This window comes from Emys orbicularis, chromosome 7 (assembly GCF_028017835.1).
Source record: "Emys orbicularis isolate rEmyOrb1 chromosome 7, rEmyOrb1.hap1, whole genome shotgun sequence".
In the NCBI taxonomy this organism is placed as follows: Eukaryota; Metazoa; Chordata; order Testudines; family Emydidae; genus Emys; species Emys orbicularis.
Window position 1 is genome coordinate 67,715,168 of NC_088689.1, and position 24,434 is coordinate 67,739,601.

At 51.5% G+C, this 24,434-nt stretch overlaps 2 protein-coding genes across 2 annotated transcripts in view; one reads left to right on the forward strand and one right to left on the reverse strand.

Annotated features, from left to right (window-relative positions):
• LOC135881817 (erlin-1-like) overlaps positions 1-4,796 on the forward strand; it is a 50,624-nt gene extending 45,828 nt beyond the window's left edge. The window contains exons 9-12 of the mRNA XM_065408527.1: positions 2,285-2,376; positions 3,806-3,895; positions 4,227-4,306; positions 4,578-4,796. Of these exons, the coding sequence (XP_065264599.1) occupies positions 2,285-2,376; positions 3,806-3,895; positions 4,227-4,306; positions 4,578-4,796 (481 nt within the window). The remainder of the gene's footprint in view (positions 1-2,284; positions 2,377-3,805; positions 3,896-4,226; positions 4,307-4,577) is intronic.
• An 8,656-nt stretch (positions 4,797-13,452) lies between these two features.
• The window catches only part of ADAM8 (ADAM metallopeptidase domain 8), an 84,323-nt gene continuing 73,341 nt past the window's right edge, over positions 13,453-24,434 (reverse strand). Inside the window, exons 21-24 of the mRNA XM_065407479.1 lie at positions 22,241-22,303; positions 15,235-15,303; positions 14,396-14,446; positions 13,453-13,530 (exon numbers count right to left, since the gene is read on the reverse strand). Of these exons, the coding sequence (XP_065263551.1) occupies positions 13,480-13,530; positions 14,396-14,446; positions 15,235-15,303; positions 22,241-22,303 (234 nt within the window). The 3' untranslated portion in view covers positions 13,453-13,479. The remainder of the gene's footprint in view (positions 13,531-14,395; positions 14,447-15,234; positions 15,304-22,240; positions 22,304-24,434) is intronic.

Genomic DNA, 24,434 nt, shown 5'->3' on the forward strand with positions numbered 1-24,434 from the left:
GCAGGTTATCTTGGAAGGGAGCTAACTGGCTTTGGCTCCACTTGGTCATGTGGATATGATGCTGATTTGCCCAGGTTCACATCTGAAAGCCAGGAATAGAGAGTACCCTGTATTGAAGGGGTGTTGTCGCCTCATTGTCAGGACATGGTTTAGTCTTGGGGTCGTTAGGGAGCCTTGGCTTCCTAGGTGACAATGGTGGCACAGCTGCAAGCATCTTTTCCAGAGTAACTGACCCTTCCGGCCCAGAGGCTCTGTCACTGCAGTGTGCTCTACCTTGGAGCAGTCCCGGAAAAGCAGTGTGCAGAATGCAGTAACTTGTCATTTGAGTGGAGTACTTGTTTGTGTAAGCTCAGTGCCCTGTCCCAGGTACTGGCTGCCTGTGTCCAGGTGCAGGTCTTTGATCCGTAAAGCCTGCAGTGGTCTAGGATACACTTCCTAGGAATCCCCACCCATAAGTCATGTCAATTACAAACCACCCTTGCTGTTTGGTTCAGGATGGGCAGCAAGACTTTCTCATGCAGGATACAGTGTCAGACTCTTCTGGCTGATGCCCTAGATACGGTCTCCCACAGTATTCTTGCCGGCAAGTTAAAGAAGTATGGGCCGGATGAATGGACTATAAGGTGGATAGAAAGCTGGCTAGATCGTCGGGCTCAACGGGTAGTGATCAATGGCTCCATGTCTAGTTGGCAGCCGGTATCAAGCGGAGTGCTCCAAGAGTTGGTCCTGGGGCCGGTTTTGTTCAATATCTTCATTAATGATCTGGAGGATGGCGTGGACTGCACTCTCAGCAAGTTTGCAGATGACACTAAACTGGGAGGAGTGGTAGATACGCTGGAGGGTAGGGATAGGATACAGAGAGACCTAGACAAATTAGAGGATTGGGCCAAAAGAAACCTGATGAGGTTCAACAAGGACAAGTGCAGAGTCCTGCACTTAGGACAGAAGAATCCCATTCACTGTTACAGACTAGGGACCGAATGGCTAGGAAGCAGTTCTGCAGAAAAGGACCTAGGGGTTACAGTGGATGAGAAGCTGGATATGAGTCAACAGTGTGCCCTTGTTGCCAAGAAGGCTAACGGCATTTTGGGCTGTATAAGTAGGGGCATTGCCAGCAGATCGAGGGACGTGATCATTCCCCTCTATTCGACATTGGTGAGGCCTCATCTGGAGTACTGTGTCCAGTTTTGGGCCCCACACTACAAGAAGGATGTGGAAAAATTGGAAAGAGTCCAGCGGAGGGCAACAAAAATGATTAGGGGTCTGGAGCACATGACTTATGAGGAGAGGCTGAGGGAACTGGGATTGTTTAGTCTACAGAAGAGAAGAATGAGGGGGGATTTGATAGCTGCTTCCAACTACCTGAAAGGGGGTTCCAAAGAGGATGGATCTAGACTGTTCTCAGTGGTACCAGATGACAGAACAAGGAGTAATGGTCTCAAGTTGCAGTTGGGGAGGTTTAGGTTGGATATTAGGAAAAACTTTTTCACTAGGAGGGTGGTGAAGCACTGGAATGGGTTACCTAGGGAGGTGGTGGAATCTCCTTCCTTAATGGTTTTTAAGGTCAGGCTTGACAAAGCCTTGGCTGGGATGATTTAGTTGGGAATTGGTCCTGCTTTGAGCAGGGGGTTGGACTAGATGACCTCCTGAGGTCCCTTCCAACCCTGATATTCTATGATTCTATGATCATTGCAGGTGCAGAGGGCAGGTATTTCTGCACTCCACCCCTTTCATGAATTTAGTGCTTCCATGTAATGAGGTTCCCATGTGCAGAGGACCATTCAGGGCCATCTTTAAAACAGTAACTCCTCTTTCTCTTGCTAAGCTTGTACTGGGCAGAGCCTCAGGGAGGGCTCGGTTAACCTCCCCTTTGCTCAAGCAGTCAGCTGGCCTCCAGTTGTGTCTCGTGGAGTAAATCCCTCTAATTGAATTCTGATTAACTTCCACATTGGACTCCAAGGGCAGCCTGTGGTGACACAGGAACCACCAGTTAAGGGCAGCACAAAAAAGCCAAGGAGCAAAAGCAAAATCCCAAATACACAAGCAAGCTGCTCCTATTCTGCAGCCAATTTATTGGAGTTTTTAACAAGTAAAGTAAACCTGCAGTTCACCCTATATTCCCCAGACATACTCATCTGTATGCTGTCTGGTTGTTCTGTACCTGCAACTCCGTGTCTATCCCACCTGCACTCAACTGCTCCTCTTTGGGATGGTGACATTGCGTGCTGTGTTTATTCTAAATCTACACCCTGAAGGCTCACTTGCAAACTGTTTTGTGGTGCAGGGAGGCTGAAAAGACCAAACTGCTCGTAGTAGCACAGAAGCAAAAGGTTGTGGAGAAGGAGGCGGAGACGGAGAGGAAGAAGGCTCTCATAGGTATGTTGAAGAGTCATTGACACACAAGCACTACCAAGGGCTAGTGTCTTCAGATTTCATCTTCTCACAAGCTATTACTGGAGTGGACTAGGACAGAACATCCCAGCTAGGCCCTTTTGACAGTCTGCTGTCCTTAGCCAAGCAGGAACTGGCTAGATCACTAGTCAGGTGGGATACGTCCAGGGTAAATCCTGCAGCTGGTGATTCAGTAGATGAGGTGCCTCCCTCTGAATCAGCACTGACTCCCTCACTGGGGACAGCAGACCTCTGAGCACCTCATTGCAAGGCCGTATTGCACCCTGCAGCAGTCGGTGCACTGGCTACCAGTTTTTGTGGTGATGCTGCTTCTGACCATTCGATGATACAGTGGGGCCTGTTATTGCCCAGTGGACACATGGTGCAGAAGCACGTTATCCTATGAAGCCGTGTGTTTAACTTTGGCAATTTTATTCTCTCGTCATGTCAATACAGTTTGTGTTGTGCTGATCCAGTCCCCCAGTGGCGTTAGAGATGCTGTGCTGATGGAGGGGCCATCTTTCAGAGGGGTTGTAAAACCAAGGGCCTACTCCTGGGGGTCACGGAGTATCACCTGGTCCTTTTGGAAAGGAATTGAGAGCAGCCCCAGTGGCCCTGTCCTACTCTAGTTCAGGGATCATATGCCACTTCCATGAATGATTCCCCTTTGTAAAGTGCTGCATTGTGGTGCAGGACAGGGGCTTAGAAGCTCGCTAGAGTTCTCAACACCTCTCCCTTGGAAGCTGCTTAGAACTTAGAGACGTTCCTTTTGAAGTGAAATTCTTAGTTGTTTGGCTTCTACCCAACGTGTGTGCATCTGAAGAAGTGAGGTTCTTACCCACGAAAGCTTATGCTCCCAATACTTCTGTTAGTCTTAAAGGTGCCACAGGACCCTCTGTTGCTTTTTACAGATTCAGACTAACACGGCTACCCCTCTGATACTTGATCACTAAACAGTTTGTTTTCAGTACATTGTAAGAGCATTTGGAATGGGGCTGCGTACTGCACTGGGGACACTTGTAAGCCAGATCAGTCCTTGGACTGGAGTCACAAGCTGTCCTGTTGAAAGTGGCTGAGCTCTGCAGGCTGAATGTCTCCACACCAAGGAATTTTGTAGGCTGTAAGTTACTGGTAGCACGACCCGCGTGAAAGGTGGCTGAGTTACTGCGGTGCTACAACCCATCACTGTTGTGTTTCCTGATCATGCCACCCGAATGTAACACTGTTAATTTGTGAAGCACCTTGAGGGGATGGAAGAAGTGAGCTGTAGGGATAGCCTGGTACTGAGCCTCCTATCATCAGCAATCACATCCAGTGCAGTCCATTCAAAACTACTGTTCACATGACTGGGCTGGGATGCTGTGGCCACAGGTGCTTGAGCTGGTATTGTCTGAGCTGCTGTTTGTAATTGCAGAAGCTGAGAAGGCGGCTGAGGTGGCCAAGATTCATTATCGACAGAAGCTTATGGAGAAGGAAACAGAGAAGAGAATTTCTGAGATTGAAGGTAACTGGAGCTTGAGTAGTGACGCTTCTCCTCTCTCTCTCCCTCTCCTTTTTCCTCCCCCAACGCTAGCTGTTAGCACAAGGTTTCCAAGAGGCACCCCCGCACCTCCAGTAACTATGGGTGGAGGAGAAACCTCAGCCTGGGGATCCTAGGTACTATCACAGTGCAAATAATAAACTTCACACAACTGTAGCTCTTAACTGTGAGGTTGAATTCTCCCTGAGTATTTCACAGCCAGTGATCTCCTTACATCACAGTCCCAGGGGGCCTGTAGTAATGTTGCTACTGCAGTTCTAATACTCTTTTCTATTTGACTTTCTCTTGCTGTTAGATGCTGTTTTGCTAGCAAGAGAGAGAACAAAAGCTGATGCAGAATATTACACGGCTCGGAAAATGGCTGACTCTAACAAGGTATGGGGAGTGTTTGGAACAAAGTGACCCAAAGCTTAGACTTGCTTAGTCTCTTCGCTCCACCGAGGAAGGGGAGGGCTCCAAATGGCGAGTGATATGGGAAGGTTTGATTTATCTAATATCAATCCAGTTTTCTGGTGCAGGGATTTAAATCTTGACCACAAACCCCCGTTGCTGGGTGCGGGGTGAGAGGGGACTTGTGGGGATAAATCCAGTGATGTCTGCATGAGAACGTTGCCTCTTATGGGATCTGCTCTCTTGCTCTGTATAGCTGAAACTCACGCCAGCATATCTGGAGCTGAAGAAGTATCAGGCCATCGCTGCCAACAGCAAGCTGTATTTTGGTAACAGCATCCCCAGCATGTTTTGGGATTCCTGCACCTTCAAACATGTGGCTGTGAGGACCGTGCCAGAAGCCAGCCTCCTTTCAAAGGAGGATCCTGCACTCTCTGGGGAAAGCCACCTCAAAAAACCAGAGAGCACAGGCTGATGCAAAGGTGGAAAAGCTTCAGCAAGCTCTGGAAGAAAGGGCTGCATCATGCAGACCAGTGTCCTTCCCTAGTGTGCTACAGGGGCGCTGCCTGCCCTCTGCCATGCCCCAGTGGGGCGGACACAGCACACACAGCCTCTTTCTACACAGATGTGACAATTGGGTTGATTTCTTTAAGCAACAACTGTGTTGAGGGCTCTGCCTTTCCCTTTTCTCACTCCCTGTTTGTGCTGGTGCTTCCGAATGAGGGACAATCCTGTACTTAAACCTGCCTATACTGGAATATTAAAGGACAGAAGCCAGGGAGCCTTCTGCAGGAGGTGCAGTTCTTTAGAAGGCCTGTGTTCTGCATTACCCTTGCGGCAGGAGGTTTGGCCTAGGGGTCCTCGAGGGTGCTGGGCGAGTGGGATGGAAAGCCTGGTCGTTTTGCTGCCCACGCCCTGAGGCTGGACCGACTCGTTAACCTCCCTCATACTGCTCTTAGGCCTGTTGCTCATCTAGATGTAAACTTAATTTCTTCTTGTAAAATGCTACTGACTTTTGTCTGGTTCAAGCCTCACCATACACACCTGCTTAGATCCCTAGAGGCCAGAGGCCCAGCTAGGATGGGTTTGGTGACAAGTAGATTTTTTTTTTTTTTTTTTTTAATAGGAACCATAATAGCTCTAATCCTTTCTGTAGATAGCAACACTAACTGCTGTGAACTCGGAAGTAGTCTATAATGGTAATGCCGTGCTAGCTGGGCTGCCTGTCTCCTTAGCTGCCCTACGTGCAGTGAAGATAGTGTTCCACTCTTTGGTGCTGTATGGCTCTGTCTCCTCCCATCCAAAGATGCGGATTGAGGAGCAGGCAGCATATGGCGCCAGGTACTGAGGGCAAGGGGACAGACTTGTGAAACCTGCCCCAACCACATACGCCTCTGCCACCCCCCCAGCCTCCTTCCAGTTAGCTTTGCCTCCTCGCCCTGGGAGGGCTGCTACCTCTGCATCTGGCAGACAAAGGGAGGAGAGCAAGTGCAGATGCAGGACGCAGGAGACAGCGCTCCCAGGTCTGTGATAAAGTGCCATGTTTACACACACTCACACTCACACTCCCTCCCTCCCTCCCTCCCAGTTGGCTGTCCTGCTGCCCATCTCTCTGGTGCTGGGTTGGCCCACTGTTCGTTCTGCTTCTGCCTCCAAGCAGGGAATGGGCTCAACCTGCTGCTTCAGCTCAGTCTTGCTCTGCCCCAGGGTCCCAGCATCAGGCAGCTGAGCTTCTGGGGTGGGAGCTCTGCAGCAGCAGCTCCCAACTGGAGTCGTTTAAGTTGGGGGCATTCTGGTTTTGAATGAAGTATTGTCGCTTCCCCAGAGAGCAGGCGCTCAGTGTGAACAGCTCCTGTCGCCCAACCCATTGTCTGTCAGCATTTTTGACCATCCGTAATGTCATCAACTGAGCAGTGCTGCTTCTTGGGATGCTGCCTGCTAGCGGCACAGGAAAGAAGCCCCCTGCTGGGGATACTGTGCTACATCTGCTGTCTGCCCCTTGACCCACTGTCCTAGGGTGGGGGGAATTCCTACAGGAGCTGTGCTTGGTGTAGTCTCCTCCCCTCCCTTCCAATGGTAGGGCCACTGTTCAGGTGGTATTTCACATACTGTTGTGTAGACACTTCCTTTTTAAGTCCTGGAGTGTGTGTGAAGGGGTGGGGCTTAGATCACTGGGGTTGGTTCCAGAATGTCTTGCCTCCCATCTGGCCCTGACCCTGCTCTGCTAAGGTGGAAAAAGAGCAGCCTCAGCCACCAGAATTGGAGTCTACCTGCTCGTCCCACCCTGCTGGCTCCAAGGGCTGCACCAGCCAACTCAGCACTGCGGGTGCTTCCCAGAGATGCTGGTACCTGCATCTTGCCCTGCAGTTGACGTTGCAGGGAGCGTGGAGCTGGGGCTTGCCTGGGGAGGGGGCCAGACCCGGGACTTGGGGCTTGTCTGCGGAACGTGCTCTGTATTTTTTCCTGAATGCTAATAATTTACCTTGTTCTCTGAAGTATTCAGTTCAAGGTTTAAAAACCTGAACCTGCCTTAGCACCTGCTGATGGTCTCCTGAGTGGGCACAGGGCTCTCACCAGGGACTGGCCCCCACACTGATTTTTGTGCCGATTTAACTATTTTACTCGGGGAGGTGGGGGGGAGTGTTTCCCCGGTTGAAATAGTTAAATGAGTGTGAGCCCTCGTGTGGGCGCTGTTACACTGGTGTGAAGGTTCCCCTTCCTCTGCAGGACTAGCAGTACCGCTCCAACCTCCTTTGTCTGGGTATAGTTGTGGCCACACTCAGGGAGTTGGCCTGCTCTGTCTTACAAATTGTACCCCACTCACAGTATGTGGACAGGGCCTGAGGCTTGGCGCTTTGCTTCTGGCATTTCTGTTCTTCCTTGTGTCTGCAGATCTCATGTGGCCAAACGGCTGTTCTCTCCTAGGCATTGCTCCCACGCTGTGCTGCCTCGCTCCCCTGGGGGACAGATGCCCCCTTTCTACTTTGCAGCATGTGCCCTGTGAGTCTCACTGGAGCTAGCTATTGTTCTCAACCCACTGCCCCTTCTGCAGCGTTTCTGCCTTTGCTTTGTTCAGCCAGAGTGCAGCATGCATCTCTTGGAGGATGTGTCCCAGCATGAATACAGTGTGCTTTACAGACCTGTTGCTCTGCATCCACTTTGCTGTTGGCTTGTCAGCTGTTTGGGGTGCACTCCCTGGCTCCCATTTAGTTGCTGCAGCTAGAGTATTCTCTTGCCCAGATACTTTCAAGCTAGTACCAATAGGAAGGGAAGGCCCTGTGACTCCCTGTGCATTGGGCTGTCAGCATTTGCTTTGCCAGTCTCTTAGAGCCCAACTAGGGTGGGAACCAAGGAACAATTAGCCACCTGAGGATTAAAATGCCATGCAGCCTCCTGGAGCCAGGCAGCAGCAGAGACGGCACTTCATCTTGGCTGAGAGTTTGTGCACTCCTGCAGCTTCTGGGGTGAGGACAGACGAACGTTACCATAGTGCCATTGGCCCCTTGTCCCACTGTGATAAGATGGGAGAAGAGCAGGCTCATCCACCAGAACTGGAGTCTACATGCTCATCCCACCCTGCTGGCTCCATGCTGAGTTGAAAGGCACAGTCCTGCCGACAGCCCCCTGGCAGTTCCACCATCTCGTGGAGAGAAGCCAGGCATTGCCAAGCAGCCTGTGGCCAGGTGGACTTGTCAGAGACTTTGAAATAGCAGCCTCTGAATCTGCATCCTGGCCAGGGAGCACTCGCCTGCTCTGTTGTTGAAGGTCTGCTAGGTGAGATGGCCCTGAGCCCCCTGCTGTAATGACCAGCAGCCACAGCACACTGGGTCTCTCACCCTTGACGAGTGCTGCTGAGGCCGCCCGGCAGAGCCGAGGTTGGAGGGAGAGTGTTGCAGTGGCTGCAGGTGGTCCTGGGGAGGTACTCCTAGGCAAGGACTGGCCAGGAAGAAGATTGGACCAAGTGGCAGTAAAGGTTGACTGAGTCAGTGGCTTGGAGTGAGGACTGGTCAGGAAGGGCCTTAATAAGGCAGACAAGAGCTTGTCTTAGATGTGGTAGTGAAAGGGGAGATAGTGGAGGGGCAGAGTGGGTGAGATGGAGTCAGTGATGAGTTGAGAAATTGATTTTGTAGCCATGTTCTGCATTTGTGTAAGGGGGATGAGGTGAGAGGGGAGGAGACTACCAAGACAGAGTGGGTCATAGGACAGTTCAGGGTGATGATGGTTTAAATTTAGTTTCTTGCATTTAGAAAGATTCTGCCTGATTGAGAGATTTCCTTCAGCTTAAAATGGGGACAGTTTCCAGTCTCCCACACTGTACTGGGCACTGCCCTCTAGAGATGGCTTTGAGGAGTAACCAATTCCTGCTCCCTGCTATTAAGGACAGTCACTGCCCTGTGCTTATGGCCTCAGCCAATTAACTGCTTTTAGCTAAAGTAGCTGTGTCCTGTCCAATGTCCAGGTTGCAAAGAAGGCTGCTGGAATGGAAGAACCCTTAGGAGAAGGGTTGAGGGGGAGGCCTGTCTCACCTGCCTCCATCCTGATCTATTCTTCCCATGTAACCCTCCTCCCTGTGGCCAGTTCCTGACATGTGGCTCAAGCCAGGAGTGTTTGTAGCCAAATGTCAGACAATGGCAAACCCCTTAATGCAGTGCTGAAGAATAGGTCGTGTGAGCAAGGGGGTGCAAGTTGCTCAGGCTGTGCTTCACCTTGTTCACACCAATCAGTTCACTTAGACGTCACTTCTTGGGCTCAGGCCAAAATTGGTGTGTGTGAGGGGAGGGGTGTCCCCCGTTGGCAACAGGTGCTGGCTGCAGTGTGCTAGAGCCCTCATCGTCTCTCCTCAGCCCAGGCCAAATGTCTCCCTTGCTGCCCCAGGGCTGAGAGGGGAGTTTAGTCTGGCTCAGGCCTCTGCTGAGACTGCTGGCTAGCAGGGTAGACTGGTTGACATCTTTGACTCTGCCCCAGGGAATTACTCTCTGTGCCCTCCCATTTCCCCAGGCTGCTAAGCACCCATCAGCTAATAGCTTGGTATCAGCACCCCAGCCATGGGCCAAGCATCTGCTTTCAAGGTCTCTGTGCCCCAGTCCAAGTTCTGAGCTGTCCAGTTTCCCAGCTGTGGGCTACACTAGTCTTCATTCCTGGGGCCTGCACTGTGGCAGGAGAGCAAGGTCACAAGTACAAACCGTACAAGCTATGACTGAACAAGCATCTGCTCCAGCTGTTTGAAAGTCTGCTGCAGGCACTGGTGCTTGGCAGCTGTGAGCAGGGTTCTGTGCCCAATGGAGTTCTCACTGACTGAGGCTGAGTGGGAGCTTGGTGTCTAAGGGATGATGGCGTAGCCTGCACTCTCTCGGGTGGCTAGGTGTACAAGGCCTATGCGTTGCTGTAAGAGCGGACTACTTCTCCAGCTCCAGGAGGCAGGCAACAGCGCACAAAAGCGCAATGGCTGGCTCTATAGCCAATGGGTGATGCTACATTCAGGGTGCCTACAGCAAACAGCCCCTTTGCCTCAAGAGGGCAGGTGCTCCCTGGGCAGTAATGATCCTTCCAAATTTCTGTTCACTTGGGGCCTCAGTCTGCTGCCAAGGAGGGAGCTGCAGGTTGGACTTGGCCCGTACAGCCCAGCTGGGCTTTAGATGTGCTCTTTATCTGGCTTGGACTGTATGCATCAGATACTCACTCTCCCTTTCTTGGTGCATTCTGCTTTTTGTACATTTCTCTTTAAGGAGTGCCTGAGGCTGTTCCCAAGGGTTCATTGTCCCTTGGCAATACTTGATCAGTACTTGCTGCACTAAACAGAAATCTCCTGTTTTCTTAACCAACATTTTAGGCTCCACATTCTGATCACTTTTACCTACTCTAAAATACTGTCCATGACATGCTGGTCATAAGTGAGACAGTTGGCTTGATCAGCATGGGTCACTTGTGCATTACAGTTCAAATTCTCACAGGGCTCATGGGCTGGAAATTACCTGTTCGAAAATGAATTTTGAAGTGTCCACATTTTGAGATCATAAACAACTTTCCCTCCACGAGCTGCTGGATTGTGTCTGAGGGTGGGGTGCCCTGGGGCCTGGACAACTTTCTGTGGAATTTACTTTTTAAAAAATTATTCACATTTATATGGCAAAATGTTAATTTTTTGGATAAGAATAAAATTATTTTGATACCATGTATTGGGTGGCTGCCTTGCCCTCATTCTCCTACCTGTGCCGGGACTAGGCTGCCTCTTACCATATCCCCCACCCAGCATTTCCACCAGAGAGTTCAGCGTCATGTGAAGGCAGGCAGCTGTGGTCTCACCCTCTGCACACTTGGGAGGACCCAGCCCAGCACAAAAAGCATGAACAGATCAACCACCCCCATCTCCCAGCCTGTCTAGGTTTCCCCATTGGAAATACTCCCTGAGTGTCTTTGAGGGCGCGCAAAACCTGTATAGCCCAACACCTACATTCAGCCCCTGCTCTCCTGCTGCAGCTAGAGGCCGTTGTGGGGACTCTGCTGTTTAGGGCTCTAAAGCAAGCTCTGTTGGAGGCTGAGGTTCTCAGAGGGAACGATTCCCCAAGCTCATGGCTTCTCCAGACCTAGCACTCCCCACTGGTGGGATCCAGGAGGGTGGAGCAGTGAGGGCCATGTGGAGAATCGTTACCTGCCATGCAGTCACAGCTGTTACACTTGCATCCATCCTCCCACAGCTCCAAGACCATCTGCTCTGTACATGCACCAGGACAAGGGGACGGAGCCCATTGCCCCCGGGGTGTCTCACATCAAATTGGAGTAACATAACCCTGCTCCACAGCATCTGTGGCCAGCGTGGGGCCCTCCTTGTCACTGGTGTCAAGGCAATGAGGCTGCCAGGAGCTTAGCCTCTCCTGTCTCTGAGTGAAGGGTGGGAGATAGAGGGTTGGGGGTCAGGGGGACTGCAAAGGGGTTAAGGCTAAGGAGTAGGAGAGCAGCCTCAATCCCCTCCCTCCTGTTCAGTCCAAGTCCATTTACACACTAATCCAAAGCCCTAGGTTCCTGCTTACTCCCATTCTTAGTCCTACCTTCTACAGCTGCTGAAAAACCAAACCTATTTTGTTTAGTTCAGGACAGCAGAGGGCCCATCCATAGATGGGTGCAGAGAGGCACCATCTGCAGTGCTTTCTCACTGCTGAAAAATGGAGCAGCTACACTGCATTCAACAAAGACATTTAGGCTCCCCTGCCTTCCATGGAAACCAGATGAAGTTAGAAGCTCAAATACCTGTGTATTGAAGAGAGAGATGCAGCCTTCCGCCTGTGAGCACAGGCCTACCCTGGGCTGCTGGACAAGTGAAGAATCTGCTCAGTTGCAGGTGGGGCGCAGGGCAGCAGCTTTACCTCTAACTTTTGTCAGTAACTGATGGAGGGGAGAGCCACTGTATGGCGGCTGCTGCTAAAGTGCTAGGCAAGGCTGTGTGTTGATACCCTCTGCTGCCCCATGGCCCCCATGCAATCAGTGACAGCCTGTGAAGTCAGGGTTGGGCCTCAGGACAGCAGTGCTCTAAAGTACAATCAATGTGAGTTTAGACTAAAGCCCTCAGACCATGATGGAGACAAAGACTAGGGGCTGGATTTGTGCCCCAAGCTCTCCAAAGACGCATGTAGGGGTGGAAGGGATCATGAGAGTCCAACCTCCCTCCCTTAGCAGTCACTGCTCAACCCTTCCCCCAGCCAGCATACAGAAACACCCTGCACCAAGCTGGCCTGCAGCTTTTACTGTTACCAATGCCTTTGACTCAACTCATATCAAACTGAGCAGCATCAGATGAGTGAAAAGGTCACATTAAAGGTATTAAATTAACATGATTTTAAAAAAACACCATCTAGGACGGGCCCTTCAGACAGACCATAACTCAGACAATAATTTAAATGATAAAATACACTGGCTGCTAACAGAATAACCCAAAACAAGCTTCAGGCCTACTGAAAACACCAGCTGACCATGATGTGCTCTGGGTGGGTGGGGCTGTTTGCTCAGTGCAGCATGTATTACTGTGGCATCAAGTTACTGCAGGAAATTCTGGGATCTTGGCTGCTATCTGCTGGGCGCTGTAAAGCACTGGCTCCTGCATTGGCAGTAGCTGGTCACGCCAGCGCACTGCACAGCCTGCAGCTTTGGAAATCTCTGCTGGGGAGAGAGTGGCTACTGCCCACCCAAATCCAGGAACATCCCAAATGCCAACTCCAGCCAGGAGTCCCAGTTCATCCTGACGTGCTTTGGAAGGACTAGGCTGGAAAGTGCCATACCAGGGTCTGTGCTGCGGATAGTAGGAGCGGACACTTGAGACATTGAGGGAATTGGGCTGGCAGCTTGTCACAGTTGTTTTACTTGTAAGGAGAGGCCCTATGGAGGGCTGGGCAGCCAGCCCCGGCTCTCGGTTGCGTCACTGTCAGCAAAACCATTTGGCTGGGCTGGCAAAAACAGTCTCTGAACGCACTAAGTTTCCATCTGTTACCTAAGAGGCCATTGCTGGCATGGCCTTCCCCAACCCCAGCCTGACTGCTGAATTGGATCACCCACAGGGGCGGGGCATGTTTGCTATGTGTCCACCACCTGAGAGCCACAACATCATTCCAGGAAGGAGCATGGGGGGTGCAGAGATTACAGCTGCCAGCCTGCAATACCGGGGCTTGGCCCCTGGCTCTAGCTGACGTGGTCCATGCTAGGATGTGTGGTCTCGGCCGTGCGTTGCCATGACACGATCTGCTGGGCTCATTGCTACAGATCATGCATAGCATGGCAATAGGAACTGTCCCCCGAGCTTCCCCCCCCCATGCCTGCATGGGGGGAAGGGGGGGGCACTGCTGTGTGAGAGGAGTGTCCCTCATTTGTACTTTTGGGAAGGCCTTGCATTTTCACTAGTAAAAACCTGAGAACATTTCCCTACATCTGCTGGTGTGAGCCCCCCCGGCCTCCAAGCAGCCATTGCTGGCCAGCCCTGCTGTATTGTGCAGCCACAGCATCTGTGTTAAGGCACAGCTGAGTCAAGCATTTCATGTAAACACTCAAGACCTCGAAGGAAGACTCTGCCAAGCGAGTCGAGTACCATTAAGCAAGAAGCAGAAATGCTCAATCATTCTAGAAAAAACACTGGAGCCAGCCACGCCTTGCTGTCCCAGCCGCCACAGTCTGGATCATCTCCGTGAAGCTGGAGGCTTCAGTGCCACCTTCAAGGAAGCGGCCTGCTGGAAAACAGAAAGAGAGGCACCATGGGAGGGGCTGAGTTCTGGGATGCTGCTAGAGCCACCCTGGCAATGACTGAGCGAGCGTGGCACATTGGCCCAGCCCAGTGCCCTCACTTGCACAGGATGGGGAGGAACAGCTCAGTCACTATAAAACAAAACAAAGCCTGACTAGCCCGTGAGGGAGCAGGGCGTGACAGACACCCGAGCACCTAGCAGGGAACCTAGCCAGGCAAAGGGAACTCCCCAGCCCCACTGCGTAACACAATAGCCAATCTGATTGCAGACACGCAGAGCTGGGCTCACTTGGGGCTGGCTGGATTGACATGTCAGGGCAGCAGGTTTGGCAGGTGGGATAGGCAGAGCTGACAATTTGGTCCCCTCCCTGCTACAGCCATTCAGCTTATCTGCCTTACACTGGCAAGACAAAGAGCATTCCTTTAATGTGAAACGTTTGGGATCAGCGTCCATTTCAGCTGCAAAAACTGGCAGCTGTTCTCCCAGAAACTGCTGCTATCAGAATAGTCAGGCCATACCACTATAGTGGTGTGGATGCAGCAAAACTGACCCCAGCACTCCTGCCTCTGCCCCCCACAGGCCCAGCATACCACGCTGCCCGTTCCAAGGGTTGACTCTGGCAGGCACACAGCCACCTGAATAATGCCCACCAGCTCGTGTGGGCTGCCCCCCCTCAGACAGCCATGAGCCCTCAGTACTGGTCATGGAGCTGGGGGGGGGGGGGTGGGAAGGGTGTGTGTGACTGCACTTGGGGGCGCAGGGGTGTGTGCGCAGATCCCCTACTTGTGAGGTGAGAGCTGAGTGGCTAGTGAGCAGAAAATCTAATGTGAGGACCCAGGATGAGACACACCTGTTTGCTTCTCAGCTCGGGGAGAGGCCGGGTCGGTGGCTTCGGCTTCACCTAACAACAGGGTGCAATAGAGTCAGTCACTCAGTCCCAAACCAACTCCCACCAGGTGCCCCCTGACCCCTAGCACAGCTCAGCGCTGCCGCGAGGGCTCAGCAAAAGTGCTGGTAGGGCCAGTGGCACGAGAGCATGGGCCACACTTTCCATGCAAAGAACAAGGACGATCTGCTGGGAAGGAAGGGCCGTGAGGCTCTGGCCAAGTAACACAGCCTGCCTGGCTCTGTGTCTGATGGGGCCACAGGCCACGTGGAAGTGGGGGGTGTTTGAACTGTGCTGATTCAGGCTTTCAGCTTCATGGAGAAGCCTAGCTGGGACCTTGGCTGAGGGAGCTTCTGCGCCAGGGGGTAGGCAGATGCCCTGGGAGGTGCCAAGGGTGTTTGAGATGCAACCCACTAGCATTGCAGGGCTAGGGGCTGGCCTGTGGCATGCTGCCCCACTGGCTCCCCCTGACAGCTCCACATGGGCCTGGGTAATGGGGGAAAGAGCGCTGGAGCGCTGCACCGGGAGGAGCAGTGGGGTCATCACACACCCTCTGGGTGGTGGGAACTCAGCACGGGGGACTGCAAGGAGGCCTGGCAGGAGCGGGCAGGGGGCACCCCTGAGCAGCACATGCTGTCTTGGGGCCTGAAGCCTGGCTGAGGGTGGCTTCAGGCAGGGAGGTGACATGCTGGGCAGGCCTGCAGGCATCTGGTGTCCAGCACCAGCCTCCCCCAGGGATGCTGATGCTGCCAGTCAGGGTCCCCGCTAGCACATTTCCAAAGCTTGGTGAGAAGCAGCATTACCTCGCCAGCAGCTGGTTTGGGCTTTGCAGAGACTAGCGGGGGAGGTGCCACACTGGGTTTAACTCCAACCTAATTCAAATGCAGAGAAAAGAAAACAAGCCTAAGGTTTCGCTGTCGTCTTTGAATGAAAATTCTGTCTCTCCTGTCAGTTCCCAGCCAGTTGCACATGGCAGCCTGTGCTGGGATTCAGTGGGGGAGCAGTTACTCACATGCCCACGTTTACACATCTGCAGGGCCATGGCCTTGGCGAGGACAATGAAACAAGAGGGAATTGCAGCGCATGCTAGAGCCTTTCGCGCTTCATGCATTCACTAGGGGCAGGCCAGTGTGGAGAGCCTGGTGCCATGTGCAGCACTGGCAGCCCTCCCCTGCAGGCTGCTGCCCCCAAGGGAGCTGAGGACTAGCGGGGTACAACCTGCCCGCCCCTTCCCCCTCCCATCCCCGCACAGGCTCCTGCCCCCAAGGGAGCTAAGGCCTAGCTGGCTAGAACCTGCCCGCCCCTTCCCCATTCCGTCCCCGCACAGGCTCCTGCCCCCAAGGGAGCTAAGGCCTAGCTGGCTAGAACCTGCCCGCCCCTTCCCCATTCCGTCCCCGCACAGGCTCCTGCCCCCAAGGGAGCTAAGGCCTAGCTGGCTAGAACCTGCCCGCCCCTTCCCCATTCCGTCCCCGCACAGGCTCCTGCCCCCAAGGGAGCTAAGGCCTAGCTGGCTAGAACCTGCCCGCCCCTTCCCCATTCCGTCCCCGCACAGGCTACTGCCCCCAAGGGAGCTGAGGCCCAGCTGCAGGGCCCTGTTCCCAGCGGTTCTTTGGACAGGCCTGGCGCTCTACCCAGAGGCAGCATCTCTGCTCTGGGAGCTGCTCATGGCTAATGTTCTGTCTAATGCTGTGCGCAGCCCTAGAGCCGGGTGAGGTGGAGAGATGGGGGCATAAGGGTGTCTTGAACTGCACTTAGTGCAGTCTTGCCAGGGACGGAGCTGCCTGTCTGGGTGGGGATTGCCTTGGGCTTTGGAGAGGCTCTCATTTATTGTGATGCCAGAGGCCACCAAGGCCCAGGAGCAATTTTCCCAAAGCAGTTCAATCGTCATTGGGCAGGTAAGCAAGACAGAGTGCTCTCCAGCCTGCCAAACTGGAGAAATGGTCTGAAGTAAACAGGATGAAATTCAATAAGGACAAATGCAAAGTGCTCCACTTAGGAAAGAACAATCACAGTTGCACACATAAAAAATGGGAAATGACTGCCTAGGAAGGAGTACTGTGGAAAGGGATCTGGGGGCCCTGGTGGATCACAAGCTAAATATATGTCAACAATGTAACGCTGTTGCAAAAACCGCAAACATCATTCTGGGATGTATTAGCAGGAGTATTGTAAGCAAGACATGAGAAGTAATTCTTCCACTCTACTCTGCGCTGATTAGGCCTCAACTGGAGTATTTTGTCCAGTTCTGGGTGCCATATTTCAGGAAAGATGTGGACACATTGGAGAAAGTCCAGAGAACAGCAACAGAAATTATTAAAGGTCTAGAAAACATGACCTATGAGGGAAGATTGAAAAAAAATTAGGTTTGTCTAGTCTGGAAAAGAGAAGACCAAGGGGGGAAATGATATGAGTTTTCAAGTACATGAAAGGTTGTTACAAGGAGGAGGGAGAAAAATTGTTCTCCTTAACCTCTGAGGATAGGACAAGAAGCAAATGGCTTAAATTGAAGCAAGGGCAGTTTAGGTTGGACATTAGGAAAAACTACCTGTCAGGGGAGTTAAGCACTGGAATAAATTGCCTAGGGAAGCTGTTGAATCTTCATCACTGGAGATTTTTAACAGCAGGTTAGACAAACACCTTTGAGGGGTGGTCTAGATAATACGTAGTTCTGCCTTGAGTGCAGGGGACTGGGCTAGAAGACCTCTCGAGGTCCCTTCCAGTCCTACGATTCTATGATAGCTGGGTGCTCGCCTGGGAGGAGGCAGACTCAGGGGCTAGTCCCTGCCTCACTGACCCCTCCAGTATTTTATACAAAGCAGAACAGCTTCAACAGATTAGACTGAGAGTCCTCCTCCCCCCCCTCCCCGCCCATTACCCTACAGCCCGGTGGTTAGTGCACTCCCCTGGGAGGGTGAGACCCAGGTTCAGAGCCTATTCTAGATTGAGGGGTTCAAACCTGGGTCTCCTGCCCCACAGGGACGTGCCCTAACCATTAGGGTAATGGTTATAAAGGGGGGGGACTAGAACCATCTCCTCCTCCAGCCATTTGGTGAATCGAGCCCCTTTAAAAAAAAAAAAAGTACCGAAGAAGCAGGAAGCCTGCCAAAAGATCAGTGGGGCCACTAGAAGATTGAGAAGTTAAAAGAGCACTCAAGGAAGACAAAGCTGTTGTGGAGAACCTAAATGAATTCGTTGCATCGGTCTTCACTGCAGAGGATGTGAGGAAGATTCCCAAACCTGAGCCATTCTTTTTAGGTGACAAATCTGAGAAACTGTCCCAGATGGATAGGTCCATCAATGGCTATTAGCCAGGATGAGCAGGGATGGTGTCCCTAGTCTCTGTTTGCCAGAAGCTGGGAATGGGTGACAGGGGATGGATCACTGGATGATTGCCTGTTCTGTTCATTCCCTCTGGGGCACCTGGCATTGGCCACTGTCAGTAGACAGGATACTGGGCAAGATGGACCTTTGGTCTGACCCAGTATGGCCGTTCTTATGTTCTTACTGAGGTGTTGATAGAGGAGGTTTTGGAAGAAATTGATAAATTAAACAGTAATAAGTCCCCAGGACCAGATGGGATACACAAAAGAGTTCTGAAGGAACTCAGATATGAAATTGCAGAATTACAAAGTGCAATTAGTAACCTAGCGCATAAATCAGCCTCTGTATTGGATGACTTGAGGATAGCTAATGTAATGTCGGTTTTTAAAAAGGCTCCAGAAGCGATCCTGTCAATTACAGGCCAGTAAGCTTAACTTCAGTACCAGGCAAACTGGTTGAAACTATAGAGAATTATCAGACACATAGATGAAAACGATTTGTTGGGGAGGAGTCAATACAGCTTTTATAAGGGGAAAATCATGCCTCCCTAATCTATTAGATTTTTTTGAGGGGCTCAACAAATATGTGGACAAGGGTGATCCAGTGGATATAGTGCACTTGGACTTTCAGAAAGCCCTTAACAAGGTTCCTCAACAAAGGCTCTTAAGAAAAGTAAGCAGTCATGGGATAAGAGGGAAAGTCCTCTCATGAATCAGTAACTGATTAAAAGATAGGGTAGGAATAAATGATCAGTTTACAGAATGGAGAGCGGTAAATAGCAGTGTTCCCCAGGGGTCTGTACTTGGACCAGTGCTGTTCAACATATTCATAAATGATCTGGAAAAAGAGGTAAACAGCAAGATGGCACAGTTTGCAGTTGACACAAAATTACTCAAGATACTGAAGTCCAAAGCAGACTGAAGAGTTACAAAGGGATCTCACAAAACTGGGTGACTGGGCAACAAAATGGCTGATGAAATTCAATGTTGATAAATGCAAAGCAATGCACATTGGAAAACATAATCCCAACTATACATACAAAATGATGGGGTCTAAATTAGCTGTTACCACTCAAGAAAGATCTTGGCGTCATTGTGGATAATTCTCCAAAAACATCCATTCAATGTGCAGCGGCAATCAGAAAAGCTAACAGAATGTTATGAACCATTAGGAAAGGGATAGATAATAAGACAGAAAATATCATAATGCCACTATATAAATCCATGGTACACCCACACCTTGAATACTGCATGCAGTCCTGGCTGCCCCAAGTCAAAAAATTTATATTAGGATTGGAAAGGATATAGAGAAGGGCTACAAAAATGATTGGTGGTAGGGAACAGCTTCCATATGAGGAGAGATTTACAAGATTGGGACTGTTCATCTTAGAAAAGAGATGACTGAGGGAGGATATGATAGAGGTCTATAAAATCATAAATGGTGTGGAGAAAGTGAATAAGGAAGTGTTATTTACCCCTTCACGTAACACAGGAAATGAATAGGCAGCAGGTTTAAAACACACAAAAGGAAGTACTTCTTCCCACAACACACAGTCAACCTGTGGAACTCATTGCCAGGGGATGCCTGTGAAGGCCAAAATATAACTGGGTTAAAAAAAATTAGATAAATTCATGGAGGATTGGTCCCACAATAGCTATTAGCCAACATGGTTAGGAATGCAACCCATGCTCTGTATGTCCCTAAGCCTCCTACTGCCAGATGGTGGGACTGGATGACAAGGAATGGATCATTAAATAATTGCTCTGTTCTGTTAATTTCCTCTGAAGCATTTGGCACTGGCCACTTCCAGAAGACAGGATACTGGGCTAGACTCAGTATGGCCATTCTTATCTGCCCTGGCTTCCTGCTCCTTGAATGTCTCATCCTGAGGAATGGGCTGGGGTGGTGGGGATTGTGTCTGTCTCTCGTTCTAGTGGGCAAGACTTGGAGCCTTGGAAAGGTGTTTTCAGTATACTGTCCTGGGGTTCCAGTATGGCTACTATGACCTCCTCAGTGAGATCTCAGGCAGTTCCACCCGTGATGTCTTCCCCCAAATTCCTCTCTCTCTCCAGGTGTCAGAGTGGGTTCCTGTATGGACAGGTAAGGAGAGCCCTGCACTGAGATGGAAGAGTCTGAAGGGATATCTCCATGATTATCCTGGATGTCATCCAGTGGAGGAGCTCCAGTTAAAAAGGGTGGTGATCGGGCAGTACCAGAGATAGATGGAAGTCTTGTGATCAAGTGGGTCTTGGTACTGAAAAGTGCTCACTACCCATAAACAGTGGAGACGCTAAGTTCATCTGCCACTGATAAATTTGTCTGGTACCAAATGAAGAGGCAGTACAGACATGATGGTGTGTTTGTCTCTAGAGGTAGACGGTACCGAACATTTAGATTCCTCTGAAGCGGATGCCAACAGAGTCAGATGTTTAGGCTGCATGGTACTGAGGAACCCCTCAGGGGTGGTACTGGCAGTAAAGCAGACTCTGATGGTACAGGTCTGGAAGAATGCTTCCCCTTGTCTTTGTCACGTCCAGACAGTATAGAGGCTGTGTTTGCTCTTGGCAGAGCTTCATGGCTTTCCAGCCCTGCTGGTACTGAAGGAGTCCTTTGCCTCTACAGTACACAGCCGAGAGGTTGACACATCTGAGGCAGCTGACCTACTGGGAGACCAGTGTTTTTTAAGAGCAGGCTCCTTATGAAGGGAGTTGGAACCGCTTTTCCTGTGACCCTTTTAGGAGGTCTTTGGAGATTTTCCCTTTCTGGGGGAGAGCTGACCTGAGGTCAAAGAGGCACTGAATCTGCCCAGAGACTGGTGTATGGGGTTGTCAAGGTTCCTTCCCCACTCTGAACTTTAGGGTACAGATGTGGGGGACCTGCATGAGAAGCTCTAAGCTCAATTAACAGCTTAGATCTGGTCTGGCTGCCACCACTCCCAAGCACTAATTCTCTTCCCTGGGTAGCCTTGAGAGACTCTTCACCAATTCCCTGGTGAACACAGATCCAAACCCCTTGGATCTTAAAACAAGGAGAAATTAACCATCCCCCCTCCTTTCTCCCACAAACTCCTGGTGGATCCAGATCCAACCCCCTTGGATCTAAAAAACAAGGAAAAATCAATCAGGTATAAAAAAAGGCTTTTAATTAAAGAAAAGAAAAGAAAAAGAAAACCCTCTGGGAGAGATTAGCATACCAGCTACTCTCACAGACAAAAGATTCCAAACACAGAGGATGTTCCCCTGGGCAAAAACTTAGTTACACACACACACAAAAAAAAAAAAACACCAAATACCCAATTTGACTATTCCTCTAATTGCACAAGACAGGTTACAAAGAAATAAACATAAACCTATTTATTTCCTTCACTACTACTCACTACTTAATAAGAGGCTGAATTCTGGAGCTTTCCCACTCCGGTCCAAAGTGAAACTCAACCTACAAAGGGAACTTCCCTCCTTCCCTTTGAACCATCTTGTCCTCCCATTGGTTCCTCTGGTCAGGTGTCAGCTAGGCTAGGTGAACTTCTTAACCCTTTACAGGTAAAAGAGGCATTAACCCTTAACTATCCGTTTATGACAGGGGTGTCCTTCTGATCTGGTGCTGAAGTGGGGCGAAGGGTAGTGCTCCATCATTAGTAGCCTCAACTTAATCTCCCAGTTCTTCCTCACCCTGAATTTAAGGGCCAGACAGAAGTTACACTTCTGAGGGACATGTAACTCTCCAAGGCAGAGAACGCAGTTGGAGTGACCTTTGCTAATGGGGCTGCCCTCCTGGCAAGAGAGGCAGTGTTTAAGGCAATGTCCAAGGAAGACAAGGCTTCAGAGGGAAGGATGAGGAACAAAACTAAGCCTCTCAACTACTAAACTAAAATAATCTAAACTGAAACTATCTAAAACTAAACTAGCAGCTAGGGGGAAAAAATGTATAGCCAAGGCACACTCCAAAGGTGGACATACGAAAGTTCCATCTCAAGCTGAGGTGGCTGAGGAAGAACTGAAGGTGGTTCACTTGCGCAGCCCTATAGAGTCTCAGTGTGAGGCATGAGGCAGTAGGGCGCACGGACACTCTGAAAATCTCTGCTCGAAGGCACACGGGGCGCATGCCCATCTGAAGTGGAGCACCCACAGGGACACTACTCAAAGAAGAACGCTGTGTTCTCCAGTTAGGGAAGCCATTGAAAGTCTATGCTACAACACAGGCATTTCCACACACAGCTCCCTCCAGCGCTACGTCCCTTCCCCACGGAGCACAGCCAACTCTCTGCCACCAGATCTGAGAGCAGGAGCACAAAGCAGCCCAAGTGAGCTGTGCAGGGTCACATAGTCAGTGCCACAGCAGTGACTCTGGGCCCCTGGATTCATTACACTCAGCTCAGCTGCCCTGAGGGGTATTCGGCAGACTGCTGCTAAGAGTGCAAGTGTGACTGTCTCAGGCATTTGACAGCAAAGCAGTAATATCAGACACAGCAGTCCCAGGCCAGTCAGTTACCTGCACAGGTTTGGCTGGATACGCTGGAGAGCTCAGACAGGTGCTGCTGGCCACCGCAGGAGGCTGAGAAGGAACAAGTAAAAATTATTTGCTTCTCATCAACCAGAGTGTTTTCCCCTCTCCCTGCGAAAAGTGTGAATGGGACCCAAAGCGAAACCAACAGACAGTGTCCTACCCCAAGTGGGGAGATATCCCCCAACCCGCCGTGCCACAGCCCAGCTCAATCTGCCCCAAATGGAGAAACATCTGCCCATCCCGCCGTGGCCCAGCCCAACCCACCCCAAGTGAACAGATGCCCACTCCATCCCATCCCGCCCCAAGTGGGGAGATGTCCATCCCATTCCACTATGGCCCAACCCAGTCCGAGTAGAGAGACACCCGCTCCATCCTGCCATGACCCAGCCCAACCTGTCCTGAGTGGAGAGATGGCCACCCCATTCCAGCCCACCCCAAGTGAAAAGATGCCCACCCCATCCTAGTCTGCCTGGAATGGACAGACACCCACCCCATCCCACCATTGCCCAGCCCAACCCACCCTAAATGGAGAGATGCCCAGTCCGGCTCAGCCCAGCCCAGCCTGAGTGGAGAGACGCCTGCTCAATCCCGCCTGGTGAAGCCCAGCCCGCCCTGAGTGATGTGGGGGGCTGACCCAGCACACCCAGCTACTCAGGCCAAGGAGCTGCCAGCCCAGAGCAGAGCAGGGTCCATCTAACCCTAATGGACAATCCAGGAATGCCCTGTCAGGGGAAGCTCAGGTTTGCCCTGTCATTAGGGGTCGCAGCAGGCAGATGTCTTGCAGGCTCCAGCCCCAGCCGGGAACAAAACACAGCCACACTGGGGACACCGGGGTTTGTTGTGACACAAGCGAGAGCCAATAAACACTGACCAGGTTCAAACCTGTCTGGAAGGTGGTTTTCTTGCTGGGAGAATTGGAGGAGGCAGCCCTGACACAAGCGGCCAAAATGCCCTGCCCGATCCAGCCAAGAGAATAGCCCTACAGACTGGTAGCCATGGTAACCAGCCTTTGGGACAGAGCATGTTTGGCATAGGGGGCTCTCCTTGGAGCTCAGGTGCAGGGTGCTTTGGGGGTCCCTGCCCAGAGTGATGGGGGCAGTTAGTGAGGGGGATCTGCCCTTCCACTCCCCCAGGAGGCACCAAGGGAAATTTAGTTCATGCAGCTCGCCCCTTACCACTTAGTTAATGAACCTCCCCAACTAATGCAGCACCCAGCCAGCCCCTCAGCCATTCCTGCCAGCTGAACTCCCAGTTCATGCCTGCCAGCCCACACAAGCCATGTCCCCCACATCATGTGAACCGTCATCCCAACCTGACTCCTGACACTGCCAAGGCTGCAACCCCATCACCCACACCTATCCCTAGCACCGCCACCAAACCCCATTGCATCGGGCGGCAGCTTCCCTGCCCAGGACTCCTGCTCTGCCCCAGCCCTCTCAGAGGGCAGGCACAGAGGAGAGGTTCCCCGGGAGCAGAGAGCATCACTGTCAGCTTTGTGCAGCTTCATATTTTTCAAAGTATTCGCAAATATGCAAATTAGCTCATTAAACTATTTTCAAATTTGCAAACAATGAGTGTCTGGCCAGAATCCACCCAAGTGGCAGGGTCAAACATGGAATTGCACCAAGCTCGGCAGGTGGGTACTAAAGGGAACAACCATGGCGGGGGAGGGACTAGAAGCAGAAGAGGTAACCCAGGGGTAACTGGGGGCTAATGAGGCTGCTAAAGGAAGCTGGGCGTAGGGGAGTTGGTTGAATGGGGGGCTCTTGGGTCAAACAGCCGACTGCAGTTTCCTCCCTTTTACAAGCCTCCTGCCTATCAGACAAGACCGACAAGGCCGGGGGGTGAGGGGGGGGGGGGTGCTCTGGCACCTTTCTCATCAGTGTGGGGTCCATATGCCCCATCACAGTTCCCCCCCCCCCCCAAGGGTAGATACATTCCTCAAATCCAGTTCTGCCCCAGTTGGAGCTCACCCAGCCCCAGGCTCACCCACTCAGCATGTGCTATGGGGCCTCTCCCTGCTCTGCCTGGCAACCTGCCCTTCTGATTTGGTGGAAAGTCCTCTTTCTTCCCCAATAAGGCCCTGTTTCCCACGTTTTAACCTGGAGCAAACTAACTGGGGAAATGGGAGCATCTTGGGGAAGCACAGGCACAGCCTGGACTGTAGGGGTATAATACG